General features: G+C 46.0%; 1 protein-coding gene across 1 annotated transcript in view; it reads right to left on the bottom strand.

Annotated features, from left to right (window-relative positions):
* Gna12 (G protein subunit alpha 12) overlaps positions 1-13,884 on the bottom strand; it is a 75,490-nt gene extending 61,606 nt beyond the window's left edge. The window contains exon 1 of the mRNA XM_052169098.1: positions 13,419-13,884. Within this exon, the coding sequence (XP_052025058.1) occupies positions 13,419-13,721 (303 nt within the window). The 5' untranslated portion in view covers positions 13,722-13,884. The remainder of the gene's footprint in view (positions 1-13,418) is intronic.
* Between the last annotated feature and the right edge of the window lie 2,286 nt (positions 13,885-16,170).

The following is a 16,170-nucleotide window of genomic DNA, read 5'->3' as shown; positions in this document are numbered from 1 at the left end:
ACCAAGTAGGCTCAACAAGATAGTCCTAGGAATCTTGGTTTTGCTTCCCCAGGCTGGGATCACAGCCATGTACTATCACACAAGGATTTTTAACATGGGTTCTAGGGTTCAAACTATGGTCTTCCAGAATTTTCCTGACTATGCCACCTCTCCAGCCTTATTTTGTGTGCCTGTGTGCCTGCCCTCCCTCCCTTTCTTTTCTTTCTTTCAGAGAGGGTATCACTCTGTAGGCCAGACTAACTTTGAATTTGTGAATCTCCTGCCTCAGTCTCCTGAGTGCTAGGATTATAGGTGTACACCACACTGCTGGGCTAAAAACACTCCTTTCAAGGAAAAGAAGCTGGAAGGGAGTGAGTAACTTTGTTTCTGGGTTAACCTGCCTTTCTCTCAGAGCTCTGTGCATCTTGTCTACAGAGATGAGCAGAATTTCACCTTAAAAATTCTTGTAATCTTCATGTCTCTTGGTGCTTGGTGGCTGTGGAGGTTAACCTAGCCCACCTTAACCTAGCCCTGATGAAAATTTCCTACCTGTTTGAACCATAGTTAGCACAGTTTGGGGCTAGTCAAACAAATCTCACCAGAAGTCCATTAGAAGAATGGAGTGGCCTAAAGCCAGGCAAGGTCTCCTGGCTTACATCTTCCTAGCCCCTTGATATCCTGCCTCCAGCTTTATCCTCCCTTTGTCTTTCTAGTCCCAGAGATAAGCCACCTAAAAGATAAGCCCAATGGCCAGACTCAGCACGTGGCTCAGACTGGCTCTGAGGGATGGAGCAGGTCTTACTGCAGACTTGGAAGATACCTGACCCCTCTCCTGTCCCAAACAGACCCTGACGACTAGTTCATCCCTGATACAGCCACGACACTTCCTATTAATCCGCTCTCTGCTCCTGCATACTCCTCTACTCACAATTCTGCTCAACTGGGTTTCAGTAGCTGCTTGGTATCCTTTGTCACCTGCAAGAGCACAGGCTAGCACCAGTGATGACATTACCACTGCCTTGGCTGCAGCAGTCTGACTCTATAGGGTTAAGTGGTGCCCAGATGAGGTGCTAAGACCGATGCCAGAGTCCAGAGAAAGCTGCCAGTCACCAGGCCTCTGCAGCTGTATAAAGCAGAGGGCAAGGCCATTATTTACCCAGAACATTTTCAACTCCTGACTGCTCCCCAACAGCCCTCCCAAGAGGAAGGACTATGCTCTGTTGCCATATGGATGGCGCGTATCCAAAGGTCAAGTTTCAGATTGGCTCAAGAAACGCATCCAGGAGCAGCGTCTGCTAAAGATATACTAATGCAGAGTGGAAACTATGTCAATGCACCAGGACAGAGTTAAACATGGACACAGACATTTTCCTGTGAATGGTGCTGGAAATCAAAAGTAAAGCCTCATGCACACCAAGCCCATATTTTCTACTGAACTACATTCTCTCCCCCAAAGCAGATGCCTTATTTAATTTAATTTTCTGTGTATGTGTGCCTCAATGTATATATGCACACCATATACATGCAAGGGTTTCCAGAGACCTGAAAAGGGTACCAGGTGCCCTAGAACTAGAGTTGCAGCACTTATGAGCCTCTATGCGGGTGCTGGGAACTGAACATGGGTCCTCTGCAACAGCAGCAAATGCTCTCACCACTGAGCCTAAATCCAGCCTAAGACAGACTTAATTGGCAAATGAAACACAGAAGCACAGAGAGACTATCACCCAGGTCAGCAATAATTATTCCTGCTCTGTTTACTCTACAATTGGGTCAGGTGACACTGAGTGACAGCATTGACAGCCCACTACAGCTCTTTTAATTTTCGTTTTCAACCCTTGAATTTATTCATTGTGTGTGTGTGCACATGCACATGCACTTGACAGATATGTGTTTGCAGGCACATGCGTGCCACAGTGCACATGTGGAGGTCAGAGAACAACTCCATGAAGTTGGTTTTCTCTTTTAGCTTTTATAAATGGGTTCTGGGGATCCCACTCAGGCTGGTTTCCTTAGAGAGCATCTCCCTATGTTGTCCTTACTACACAGACCAAGGTGGCTGCAAGCTTGCAGTGACTCTCCTGCTTCTGCCTCCCAAAAGGTGAGCTCAGATAGGCACCACCACAGCCTTGAAGGCTCTGACCCTTTTGTCTAGACACAATAAGGACTAATACTACCCTTCAGGTAGTGAGAGAAACATCAGGCCCATTACATGAGCACCTTTGACAATCACCCTGTAATTAGCGCTCTAAATAAACTTTGTATCTTCATGTATGAGTGAGGGGCTCCAGGGCTCATTCTTGATGTTGCCATTAAAAAAAAAAGCTATGTGAGTTGCCCCTGAACATGTCCAGCACCAGTGTAGCCCTGTTCCAAATGGCACCTGACAGATGATGAAGGTCAGGTGCTGCTCCTCTCACACAGGTAAATGGAACCCTGAGAGGGGAAGACCTCCTATTTGGGGCTCTGAATCTCTACTGGTAGCTACAAAGATTTTGCTGGCTTTCTCTCCCCACAACTCCTCCACTGATGGAAAAGATGCTTTTGTTTTTGGGCGTTTCAAAAGAACCAACCATATGTGTCCAAGTGTAAGAGAAAATCTGCTTACTCAGTGCAATTTGCCAACAAGGCAGTAAAAACCCAACTGTGCTCCAGACCCAGGAAGCTGACTTCCTCCTCAGCACCCCTGCCAGCCCACCCACTGCGGGAGGCACTGAGCCCCAAGCAGGCCTTCTGAGCTCAAGAAACACAGGCCAGGAGATCCAACCTGATTGAAAACACAAATGGATAATGGAGGCATCTCTAGAGTCCCAGACTCCTTAGCCTCAGGTTCTAAATAACAAAACCCAGACAATTCTTTTGGGTAGGTTGGTGGGGTACATGCTGGTGCACTTGCCTGCATGTACAGGTTAAAGACAGACACTGGCTGTCTTCTATTGTTCTCCACCTAAGTTTTGGAGACAAGGTCTCCTTGTTGAACATGGAACTCAGTGTGCTGGCAACACTGGCTGTCCGGCAGGTCCCTAGTACCTCCACCAGTGCTGCAGTCATAGGCGCGCATTGCTGTGCCCAGCTTCTTATACGAGAGCCAAGTGATCAATCACTTTAAACTTGAGCTATGTTTCAACTCTTAAAACCCACATTATCTTTTCAGTTTACAATAAAAGTTTTTAATTTGTAGTTCATGGATACCCTTGAAATTACATGCTTTGTGTATGGACCTTCCATTATGACTGTAGTGTGCATAGCAAACCACCACATTTAAAGCACTCCTTTAAATTACAGAGCCCAGCTCAAACCTGTGCTGGCTGTCTCCATAGCTCTACCTGTTGTATCTGCCCAGATGGCTTCTGCCTGTGTATCTTCCTTCTCTGCCTGCTGGAATCTTCCAGAGTCTTCAAAGGCTTCCTGAACAGGGCCTCTCTGCTTCTGTCAGGGTTAATTTTCCCTTCTCCATTGAGTCACCTCTCCGCCTCCACAGTGGCGTTTAGTGTGGTATACAATCATACTCTACTTACTTGTGTAATATCTCTGCAAGCACAACAGATGCCCAAGGCTAGGAATAATTGGTATTCATGAGTGCCCCTCCCCCACAAGCACCCAGTACAGTGCTTTGCACATTCTGAACCTAAATAATTTTTTTAAAAAAATTAATTTTATTTATGTGTGGAATATATACTATGTGTGTGCAGTTACCCAACGAGACCAAAAGAAGTGGGTCACTTGAGCTGGAGATATAGATGGCTTTGAGCCACCAGATGTGGGTGCAGGGAATTTAGTTCCTGTCCCTTGGAGGAGAGGGAAGTATTCTTAACTGCTGAGCCATCTCTTTAGCCCTGAACATTCTGAATTTAATTATTTTACTTCAACATCAACATGTCCATCCCCCACTCAAATGATACAATTTCCCCAGAAGTTTCTAAAGCAATACATATACATGTAAGACAGGTCTCAGCTGAAGTAATTAAATGAGACACTGATACAATTATGAGATGATACAAAAGACCCTCCAAACAGATTACTGTGTTCTAAATGTATGTGAAATTCAATAATTAAAAATTGTCTTAACATTGAACAGTTTGAAGGATGGAAAAAAACACTGTCTGATGACTCCAAGCTGGGCTTCAGTGTGGAGGCCATTTTATTACCAAAGGCAGTCTTACATGATTTCCAAAATACCAAATACATGAGCTCCAAGGGAGCCCCAGGTAGGAATCAAGAGAGTGTCATCTTCAAGATAAAAGAATGGATCAGGCAGTCTTACAGGGATTACTTATGGTAAACCAAAGCAACAAGTAGGCCCAAATATTTAGTTCAGCAGAATGGAGAGGGAAGCTGATTTCTCCTATATTCCTGCCCCAAGGAACCAGGAAACAGGCATGTTCCAAGTGGCTTAGCAGAGAGATGTGGCAGGACCACAGAGGGATCTAATCTCCCACCCTCTGCCTAGCAGGGATGCTTCCATTTGTCCACTGGGTAGAGTTAGAGAGCTCATAGAGGACCAAGGATGCAGGAGGTGGGGGCTGGGCTGGTGTTGCTCGGTTAACCAGACCCAGGGGCTAATGTTACAGCCTCATTTGACAAGGAAACAGACTCAGAGGTCAAGAACAAAGGTGCAGCTGGAGCAACAGCTGAGTGTTGCAGGAGCTGCCTAGCTAGAGGGTGGCGTGCAGCTCAATCCCAAGTCCAGGAAAATACGGAACAAGACAGAACAACAAAAAGAACTGGGCAGCTCTGTCACCAGAGTCTCACGTTAAGAAGAAACTGTGCATAGGACTGAAAATACTGAAAAGTATTTGACACAATAGTGCTAGATCCCTTCCCTCTCCCGACCCCCGCCTCTAAAATCTGGCAAAAGACATAAATGTCCAGACTTAGGAAGATGAGCAAGCCCCAGTCAGCATAAACACAGAGAAATCTATGTTGATCTAAATCATTAAATTTCTGGATACTAAAGACAAAGGAGGAAAAAAAAACCCCATAAAAGCAGCTGGAGGAAAATAAAGCAGTGAAGAGGAACACCAATACATGTGACCGAGCTCCTCCTCCAAAGCCAAGGGCAGGGAAGGCAGAACAGTGTCTAAGCTCTAAGTGTCCAGCTGGGGACTGTAGCCCACTTGACAGAGAACCTCTCTGGGCTCTATCACCAGAATGACATAAATTGGATGTGGTAGTGCATGCTTGTAATTGTAATACCCGGGTGATGAAGGCAGGAGGATCATAATCCAAGGTTATCCTTTGTTACATAACAAGTTTAAGGCTAGACCAGGCTATAGGAGATGCTGTCTCAAAGTAAGTAAGTAAGTGTTAAATATGAATTCTAAAGCTAGTGAGGACAGAGCCTTTAAAATGAAGGGCAACAGAGCTCAGCTGGGAATGTATGAAGCCATGGATTGACCCTCAGAACTACATAAACTGGCGTGGTAGAACAAGCCTGTGATCCCAGTGCTTGCGAGGCTCAGGAAGGCAGGATCACAAGTTAGAGACTGGGCTGAGCTACATATGGAGGCCCTTTTTCAAAAACAGGTAAGAGGACTCAGTGGGCAACGGCTGTACAAGCTTGAAGACCTCAGTTCAATTCCTGGGTTTCAATACAGAAGAGAACAGACTTGTACAAACTGTCCTTCGATCTTCACCCACCCTGTGTGTACACACACACATCCCCCCTGACACACCATGAGTAGATGAAAAGAGAAAGGATGGAGAGAGTGGACATCATGGAATCAGCACTAGAAAGAGGTGGACAACAGCCATTAAAGAAGGTACCAGGGCAAGAAGAATAGGCACACTGCCCACACTGCCCACGACTTGACTTACACATCCTGACTGCATGTAAAGGCCACATAAATTCAGTAGAAACACACTTCAAATTGTGAATGTTTATGCACCACAAAACAGAGAACCTCAAAATGCAAAAAGTAAATGGACAGAGCAACAGGCAAAACAGATCCCACAATTACTGTTGGGAACGTAAACACCTCATTGTCAGCAACTGATGAAAGCACTAGACAGCTCAGTAAGGATACTGTGCTCATCACTGTCAACCAACATCAGCTGATGTGTGGAACACCCTAGCAAACACAGGCTAAATAAGCATGTGACCAAGTACCTACAGATTGTTCAGACAGGACCACAGAGCATAGGCTAAGGAGACTGTGATTTGGGCTGTAAGACAAGCTGTAAGAAGCAGAAATGAACAGGAACCATATACAGTATGCCCTATATGGACACAATTAGTACTCAACACCAGACAGGCAACAGTTGGAAAGACTATCACACATATGAATTATGAGTCAAAGATGGCCAAAAAATAAAATAAAGTGAACACAAGACAGAATGAAAACAGAAGAGATTTCAAGATGTGTGGCTATAGTTGAGGGGGGCTTAAAGCACTTGAGACAGAAAGAGAGATGCCAGGGCAGTGAGATGGCTCGGTGGTAAGGGTGTGAGACAGAAAGAGAGATGCCAGGGCAATGAGATGGCTCAGTGGTAAGGGTGCTGGACTCAGAAGCCTGACAACCTGAAAAGCCAGAGACGGAGCCAGAGACAGCAGGAAGCATCACCCCTGAGTTCAGAGCAAGGTAGAAACAAGAAAGACTCTGCTTCAATAAAGTGAGGAATCCTAGTGCTTGGGAGGTAGAGGCAGGGAGACTACAAGCTCCAGCCAGCCTCACTGGTTTGAGGGCAGTCTGGTTTCAGGCTATCTGCAAACAGCAAAAAGGGAAGGGGCAGAGCAGGTTGGCTTACACCTTTAATTGCAGCTTCCAGGAGACTTTCTCTTTCTCAGCCAGGAGCAAGGGAGAACAAATTAAATCCACAATAAACAAAAGAAAAGAAATAGTCAAGAGCAGAATCAACTCGGGAGAGCTGACTCACATTTATCTCAGTATTCAGGAAGCTAAGGCTGAGGAATGCCACAGGTTAGTTCAAGGCCAGCCTGGCTACACAAACAGGCCCACCCTCCTTTTCTCAAAAACAAGCAAATAAACAGAAATAAATGAAATTTAAAAACTGGAACACCTTAGGAAGGAAAATCAATGAGACAAAAAGTTTATCAATTTGCTTAGGGAAAAAATTAGTAATAAAACTAGTAACCCTATAGGAAAAGTGGAAAAAAAATTGAGAGCTGGGAGTGAGACATAGCAGTAGAGCCCTTGTCCAGAATATGTAGCACCCCTGGGCTCTACCTCCTAAACCACTGAAGAAAAAAAAAGTGGGTGTGTGGTGTAAAAAAAAAAATCAGTCAGTTGGGGAGATAGCTCAGTTGGTAGAATGTATACACGAAAACATCAAGGCATGAGTTCGATGCCCAGAACTGGCATGAAAAAGTTGCACTGAGTAGTGGCATACTTGCAGGCCCAGCAGTGGGGAGGAGGAGGCAGGGGAATGCCTGTTGCTCCTAAGGGAGCCAGTCTAGCTCAATCAGTAAGCTTCAGGCAAGCGATGACACCCAAGACTGACCTCTGGCCTCCACATGAACAAAAGTGCAGTCACACACACACAAAGACAAACAAAATCAGTCAACAGACAGAAGGCACTGTCAGCAGTAGTAAAGATACAAAGGTCTTCAGAATTCTCAGCACTCTCACTTAACACAGCCCTAAAGTTGCAGCCATTGCAATAGGCAAAGAAAAAGAAATGAAAGGCATTTTCTTTTCTCTCAGAGGTACTCCCATTTAAAAATTTTTAATCTATTCCTTGAGCATTCTCTGCATGTATACAGGGCACGGACACAGCCACTCCCTCTTCCCTCCATGCTCTTTCTCACCAGACCTCCTCTTCTTCTTCAATACTCCACTGAGTCTATTGGTACTGTCAAGTGTGCACAGACACACTCACAGGAAGGAGGAATTACAACAATCTCTACTTGCAGATAACACAACAGTCTGTGCAGAAAACGGCACGTGATTTACCAGAAAACTTTTACAACTATTATGCTCAGTAAAGTCACTGGCACAAGACCCAAGCACAATCAACAAATACATTATTATCATTAGTAGTAAATGTGGGCCTGAAGCAAAAGCACTGGATCATTTATAACTGCCTTAAGGAAAACTCTGCTCTGGGGCAAAAACTTCATAAAACATGTTTAGGCTCCATGGGAAGTGGAACCGGCTGGTGGAAAAAAATAATCCGACAGAAATGAAGGTACTCTTATTCGGGGATTAGAAAACTCAACACAGGCGTGAGATCAGTTCTTTCCAAGTTGATCTCCTGGTTTAAAGCAATTGCATCAACTTCTAACATGGTGTTTATAGACATAGGCCATTTGAAAAAGTTACCTGGGGACTGAAAGGATGTTCAGGGAATAAGAGCATGGACTGCTCTGAGGACCTTAGACTCCCAGACCCATGTCAGATGGCTCACTACTGCAGTTACCTTTAGCTCCAGGAGGCCCAATGTCCTCTTCTGGCTTCCAAGGACACCGCCCTCCTGTGCATACCCACGATCAGGCATGACAATACACATGATTTTTTTAAAAACATTATAAGGAAAAAAAAGACACATGACCCAGAATAGCTAAAATAGGAAAAAAGATAATGTGGGAGAAATACTGAAGCTCACATACAGAGTTATAGTAACCAACACGTGATAGATGCTAGCATATGGATAGACATACAGACCACTGGAACAGACTAGAAAACTCAAGACATATACATAACAACTACCTGTCTTATAAAGGCATAAAAGCAGTTCAATGGGAAAATAAGAAATACTTCTGGAGCAACTGGATAGTCACAGACAAGAGAAAAATGAACTTCTATTTATACTACATACTTAAATGTAAGGATGTAAAAATATAAAACTTAGAGAAAATCTTTGGGATTTAGGGCCAAGCAAAAAGTTCTTAAGACATGGTAGCAAAAGCAAGATCCATAGAGGGAAACGCAAATATGCCGTGCTTTGCTGAAATTAAAATGTTTACTTTGCAAAAGACCAACTACAGAAAATGGAAGGACAGACCACATGTGTAATCTTTATGTGGGAAAAAGAACCAGTATCCAGCATATATAAAGATTTCCTCAAACTCAATAACAAAGCACAAGGAACCTAATTAGAAGAGGGACAAAATAAAGAAACTTTTCCCCACAGAGGATAAAAGGCAAAAATTAAATTTCCAGCATCATTATTAGCAGGGAAATACAAAATAACATTGCAAGAAGACTCAACATATACCTATAAGAACAGCTGAAGGAAGACAGTGATTAATGCCTAATGCCATGAGGAATGCAGAGAAACTGATGTGTGTGTAAGATCCTTTGGGAAACAGCTAGGCAGCTTCTTATCAGTATGAACACGTCACTACAGCATGCCCTTGTCACTACACTGTTGAATATTCATCCCCGACACATGAAAACATAGACATGGACACAAAATATAGACAGAGCATAGCAGCCCACACTTGTTATCCCAGCACTTGGAAGGGAGAATCAGGAAGATCAGTTCAGTGCCAGCCTTAGCAACATGCTAAGTTTGAAGCTAGCCTAGGCTACACAAGACTCTGTCACGACCAACCAATCCACCAACCAACCTAAAAGAATGCACATGAATGTTTGCAGAAGACCTATTTGTAGTGATTGGAAGGTGGGAAGAGCCCAGATACCCCTCGCCTGGTGAACAGAAAGGTGCTTATCACTCAGCAATAAGGCTGGAATTACTGCCACGTGAAATGCTCACATAGAAACTGCCACAGAACTGTTTCTGATAAAAGTCAACTCCAAAAGCTCACACTGAGCAAATTCTATTTATAGAATATTATGTGTAGTGTATAGTACATGCACATGAGTGTGTGGGTGTACACACAGAGGTCAAAGCAGGACATCAGGTCTCTTCCATCACTTTCTGCTGGACTGCCTTAAGACAGGGTCTCCACCACACTGGAAGCTCATTCCTGCCAGGCTGGCTGCCAAGCAAGCCACATCTGTCTCTGGTGCCTCAACGCTGGGGTTTACAGCCCTGCCCAGCTTTTTACATGGGTGTTTGGGATTTGAATTCAGGACGCCTGTTTGTAAAAAAGGGCCCTTACCCACTGAGCCATTTCTTCAGCTCCCATACAATATCTTGGAATGACAAAATGACAAGAATTGGGCGAACTGGGTGATACTGCCAGGATGGAGGGAGGAGGCCAGGGAGTGGGAAGGGTTTAAAGTTGGAAAAAGAAATTCTAACTAGTTACAGCAGATAAAACATGCTCAATAATGAGTAGAATTGTCAGGAAGAAGGGGCTCAGTGGGACTAGGAAGGGAATGGAAGAGAGTGAAAGGGTCTAAAAATAACAAAAAGATATCGTGTACATGTATGAAATTGTAAAGGACTAAAATTTTTAAATTACTACTAAGGGAAAAAAAAAAAAAACAGTTTAAAGAAAGGCATTGTATAAAACCAAACAAGCAGACTCCTTATTAACAAGCCTTGCTTCTGTTGCTAAGGAAGCCTGTAGATTGTTTGGCCCATGGCTTTCCCTGCTGGGCTCCTCTCTACTTCAAGGTCTGAGGCGGGAGTGAGGCGTAAGAACATTCAGTTTAGAATCCTCCCCACTAATCCTGTGCCTGGACCTGCCAGGTCCACCAGGGCACAGCCAGCAGAGGTGAGCAGTGCCCTGTTTCTGAGATCCACTCTCAGGCTCTGCCTTCCTCTTAAAGAGTCCTGCTGGCATTGACGACATCCAGCCAACACCAGGGACAAACAGATGGCTAAAGGACAGTGTAAGAACACAGTCAACAAGAGCCAGGACAACATGGCACCACCAGAGCCCAGCCATCCTACTACAGCAAGGCCTGGACATCCTAACACAGCCAAAGTACAAGAAGATGACCTTAAATCCAATCTTATAAAGATGATAGAGGCCTTTAGTGAGGAAAGAAGTCCCTTAAGGAAAATACAATCAAACTGGTGAAGGAAATGAATAAAACTGTCCAAGAACTAAAAACGGAAATAAAAGCAATAAAGAAAACACAAACTGAGGGAATCCTGGAGATGGAAAAACCTCGGGAAGCAATCTGGGACAGGATGAAAAGACCAAATTTAAGAATAATAGGAATACAAAAAGAAGATTCCCAGCTACAAGTCCCAGAAAATATTTTCAACAAAATCATAGAGGAAGCCAGTAAAAGGGAATGCTGATGAGCACAGGAAGGAGAGTCTGACTTCTCTAAAATGTACCTAACAGAGCAAAGTACACTTGAGATCTATGTTCCTAAATATTAATCTGCCTCCCAAGTTGAAAGAAACTGAGCCCTCCAATCCTACACGGTTCTGGGGTTCAGAAAAGCAGCAAAAATAAAACCAGGCTCCTTAAAGGAGATGCTGGAAGACAGACAGGCCTTGAGTGACAGTCACGTTTTACAAAGCCCTTGACGCTGCGGGGCATCCTGAACAACTATACCCATCCCTTTAACGGCTGCCTGAATGTTTATGAAGCACTTGGCCAGAGCCCCTTGCTTCCCTGAGGCTCTGAAAGGTGAAAAGTGTGATTTATCCTTCATACGATTTTCTCCCCATCTTGAACCCAGAGGAGCTACTTGTATTAAAATGAAACATTTAGTAACAAACATGTTGAGTGTGGGAGTGTTGGCCCGGAAGTCTGGCTCCCAGGATCCCAGCCCAACTGCCCTACACCAAGTTTCTCAAGGCCGAACTGAGAGACGTGTCCCAGATGGGCTTCTGCGTCCCCTTGCTAACTTAAAAACCCATCAGGCCCTGTAAAATCTAGACTCGTAGGTAGCTTTTCTGATATGACAAACCTCTCTCTACCTGCTTGAGACAGCTTTCCTCAGACCTGCCCCACCCCTCACCCCAGGGGGAAAAGGGGGGTTTGGGAAGAATCAAGAAAAAGAGAGATGAGAAACTTCACGAGGATGCTAATCTAGGAGCAGACAGTCTCTGTGTAGACTTTGCTTTCTTCCTGTGTTAAGACAGGCTCTCACATAGGCCGGGCTAGCCTCAAACCTTCTATGTAGTCAACTCGTGAACTTAGATTGTCCTGCCTCTACCTCCACAGTGCTGGAATTGTAGAATGCCCCCTTGACCAGTTTCTCCGGCACTCAAGCCAGCCTTGTGCACATTGGTAGAGACCAACAGAGTGGCAGGCCCAGCTCTCCAGAACTTTCTTTTTGACCCTTCTGCAAAGACTCACTGTACTACACTGGTCCTAGACTTTGTCAACACTACTGTTTCTTTCACATTTATAAAGGGCACAAGGGCCAGGACCTTAAGTTCATCACCACGAGGATTATTGCATCTGGTTCAAACACACAAAATGTCCTAATGAAGGCCGGGTGGACCCTGAGTTACAGTGAGCAGGCTTTCGGGAGGTTCTTTGTTTGCAGTGCGGAGGTTGGAAGCCACGGGCTTGTGCATGCTAGACTGGTGCTTTCCCACTGAACCACATGCCCAGTCCGATTTTTTTTGGCCTTTTTTTTTAGTTCCATAATGGTCCTGTGCATATGCTTTTAAAGCAGGTTTAGTGTCACATACCAAGATGTTTTCTAATGCAACTATAGATCCAGGATTAACTTGGAGACTGGGGTCAGGTTGAGGTTGGAGGTATAGGTAGGGGGTGTTTAGGGGTGAACAAGATTGGCACAGAATTGACTCTTGTTTTAAAGCCCGGTAGTGGGTGTCTCGAAGCTCCTCCGAACATTTTCCCTAACTTGGTGTGTATGTTAAAACGCCATACTAAAAAGCTTAAAGAAGTTTACAAAGTATAGGCGGCACATGCCACCACTGGGGAGACGGGACAGAAGGATAAGGATAGCTCAAGGTCATCATTGCCTACATGGCAAGGCCAGCCTGTGCTTCCTGACTACCTATCTCAAAAATACAAACACTGGCAACGAGGTCTAGTTAGAAATGCCCTCCCTAGAACGCATGAAGTCCTGGATTCAATCCCTAGCACTGTATGGAGCAAAGTATGGTGACACAGCACCCTCCTCCCCCATAATTCCTGGATTTGAGAGGTAGAGGAGAGAAAGGATCAGGAGTTCTGGGTAATCCTTAGCTACCGAGTGAGTTCAAGGCTAGCCTGGGATATATGAGATAATGTGATGAAAAAACACTAAGGAATAAAATGGTCAATTCTCATTTACCAATAAAAAAGCGAAGGCTGATGTCCTCCAACCTACGCTATAAACTTTGCATGCTGGAGGGACAGGGAGAGTTGGCGACCCTCAATCCACGTGTCCAGCCCTAACACCCCAATTTGGAACCCAAATCCCTGAGAGTGGCCCAGCTTGCATTCCCACGGTCCCCAAGCATCCAGGGCTCTGCAAACCTATCGCGCCCCTGGAGGTCACCGGAGTAACCCCAGTTGGCCTGGCTTGAGGTCCCTATTGGAAGGGAGGGACGCCTGGTAGTAGGGTCGCGGGTGCATGGAGGACAAAGGGGGCGGGGCCCGCGCTCCACCTGGACCAGGTGTGTGTGTGGGCGGGGCCGCGCGTCACCTTAAGGATGTTGTCGAAGATGGTGTCGCGGAACTCCAGCAGCGCCTTCTGGTCGAACTCCCGGCCGTGGATGATACGCATCTGCTTGAGGAAGGTGGACTTGCCGCTCTCGCCGGCGCCCAGCAGCAGGATCTTGACCAGCCGCCGCACCGCGCGCCGCTCGCGGGCCAGCAGGGCGTCGATGTCGCGGCTGCGCCGTCGGGCCTCGCGCTCCGCGTCGCGCGCCGCGCCCGCCCTGCGCTCGCGGGCTCCGGCCTCGGCCGGCAGCAAGCAGCGGCTGAGGGTCCGCACCACCCCGGACATGGCCGTCCTCAGGCCGCGGCCGCGCCCCGCCGGGGCCAGCGCGCCATGGACGCCCCTCAGCCGGCGCGGCCCTGCCGGGCCAGGCGCCGCCCCGCCCGCCGCTCCCTCAGGCTGCGTCCGCCGCCGCCGCCCCGAGGCCCTCACTCGCCCGGCCGGCTGAGGGGCGGAGGGGAAGGCGCGGAGGGCGGGGCAGCGCCGCGCAGAAACTCTTTTATTGGTTGAGAAGTCTTCTATCTTAGGGAGCGCGCCTTTTTATTGGACAAGCGTGCCTTGGAGGAGGCGGGCACTCCTGTGGTCCTTGGGGCGGAGCCGGCGCCGAAAGAGGCGGGATCTTTTCGGTGAGGGAGCTTCTCATTGGACTGCCGAGCGAGCTTCTTTCTTTCAGAATGAAAGGGAGGTGGGGCTATCGGGGAGAAGAAGCTGCTGCCCTCCGCGGCCAATTACAAGTGCTCTGAGCGTTTGTCAATCACAGTAACTACGCTTGTGATTGGAAGTTGTGGAAAATGAGGCGTGGCCAAAAGTGCCAGGTGTACAGAGTGACTTTCTGCCTAGATTCCCAGGTTGGTCCGGCTGTGAGCCCAAGACGTGGCTGCAAAGTTGGGAAATAGCGATGAGGTTCTCCTGCTCTTAAGTTTAGGGAGAATGCCCAGCCGTTTTCCTTCCAAAAACATTGGAGCAGGGTGGGTTATCATTTTCAAAGAAAAGCTGCTTTGAGTGTTACATGGGTCCCAAATAAGGAGAAAACAAACAAACCAGGGTCTCCCTTAAAGTTAAGGGCACTTCCTTAAAATGTGATTAAGGGGAGATGGTTCAGTGGAAAAGGTCGTTTGCTGTGAAAGCGTGAGGACCTGAGTTTAAATTCCCAGTTGTGACTGTAACTGCAGCTTTGGAGAGGCCAAGATAAGACCAATTCCAGTAACTGCCTGAGCTGCTATCCTACCCCCAGTGATAAGCTGTTCAGTGAGAGAAGCAGTTTGAAAGGGAAGGCAGTAAGAGCGACCTGTTGGCCTTTGCGTGTATGTACTCTCTCTCTCTCTCTCTCTCTCTCTCTCTCTCTCTCTCTCTCTCACACACACACACACACACACACCCATGTCTGTCATAATCCCGCAAAGGCAGTTTGATGTGGCATAGCGGTCTAAAGAGTGGTGTCTGAAGGATGTGCTGCGTGGAGAATCATGACAGAAGCAAGAGAATTGAGATGAGTTTGAAGCGAGCCAGGGCTACATAGTAACTCTCTCTTCATCTTGGCCAAAGAAATGATGCTAGGAAAGGCAGTCAGGCTTGCATGATGTAATCCCAGTATTGGGAGAGCCTGAGACAGGGAAAAATATGGAATTTGAGGCAAGCCTGGACTAAAACCTGACTCTGTTTCAACAACAACAACAACAACAACAACAAAACCAAAAAAAAAAAAAAACAAAAAAACTTTTTTTCAGTAAGTGTACCTGCTCCAGATCCCACTTTCCATTACAAATAGAAGACAACCTTTGGTGTTGGCCCTCGCCTCCATCTTGTTTGAGGCAGGGTTTCTTATTGTTCACCATTACATACACTGGGGTAGCTGGCTCAGAAACTGAGGACAGCCCGTCTCCACTTGCCGTCTTGTTTGGAGTACGATGCTTATTACTGTGTCTGGCTATGTGTGGATTCTAGGGATCTAAAGGCAGGTCCTCACTCCTTTGAAGCAAATGCCTTACTCACTGAGCTATCATCCCAGCCCATGTTTTCTTTCTTTCTTTCTTTCTTTCTTTCTTTCTTTCTTTCTTTCTTTCTTTCTTTCTTTCTTTCTTTCTTTCTTCCTTCCTTCCTTCCTTCCTTCCTTCCTTCCTTCCTTTCTTCCTTCCTTCCTTCTTCCTCCTCCTCTTCCTCCTCTTCCTCCTCCTCCTCCTCCTTCTTCTTCTCCTCCTTCTTCTTCTTTTTAGCGAGGTCTCATGTATCTCGGGCTGGTCAAATTATAGCCAAGGATGACTTTGAACTCCTGGACTTCCTGCCTTTGCTTCCTAAATGCTAGCATCATAGGTGTGCGCTATGACACCTAAGAATATGTTTCTAAGACAGGAAGTAGGTAAATCTGAACCCATGGACTATTCAGTTTTTAAAAACTAAATTAATTCACAGTTTGCAGCAAATGCTCCAGACACTTACAAATAACTTTATAAATAGCTTGATGATGGTGTTTATAGAATCATTTACTATTTTAAAGGACCACTTAGCTTATTTTTTAGTGACACACTGTGGTGTTTTATGGGAGAAATTATATACTGTTGATAGTATCTAATTTGGGACTTTGACGAAGGTTCTGGCCATATCCTTCACATTTGCTAAAAGGCTAAAGTGCCTGAAATAAACACACGTATCCATGCACTCCATAATAGCCTCTTAATTACCCCTGGCATTTATATGGCATGCTGTAATTTCTAAAGTGCTTCTACATACATTATCTGAT

This window comes from Apodemus sylvaticus, chromosome 22 (genome assembly GCF_947179515.1).
Source record: "Apodemus sylvaticus chromosome 22, mApoSyl1.1, whole genome shotgun sequence".
Lineage (NCBI taxonomy): Eukaryota > Metazoa > Chordata > Mammalia > Rodentia > Muridae > Apodemus > Apodemus sylvaticus.
Note: the sequence above shows the minus strand (reverse complement) of the source record. Positions and strands in the feature narration are given on the sequence as shown.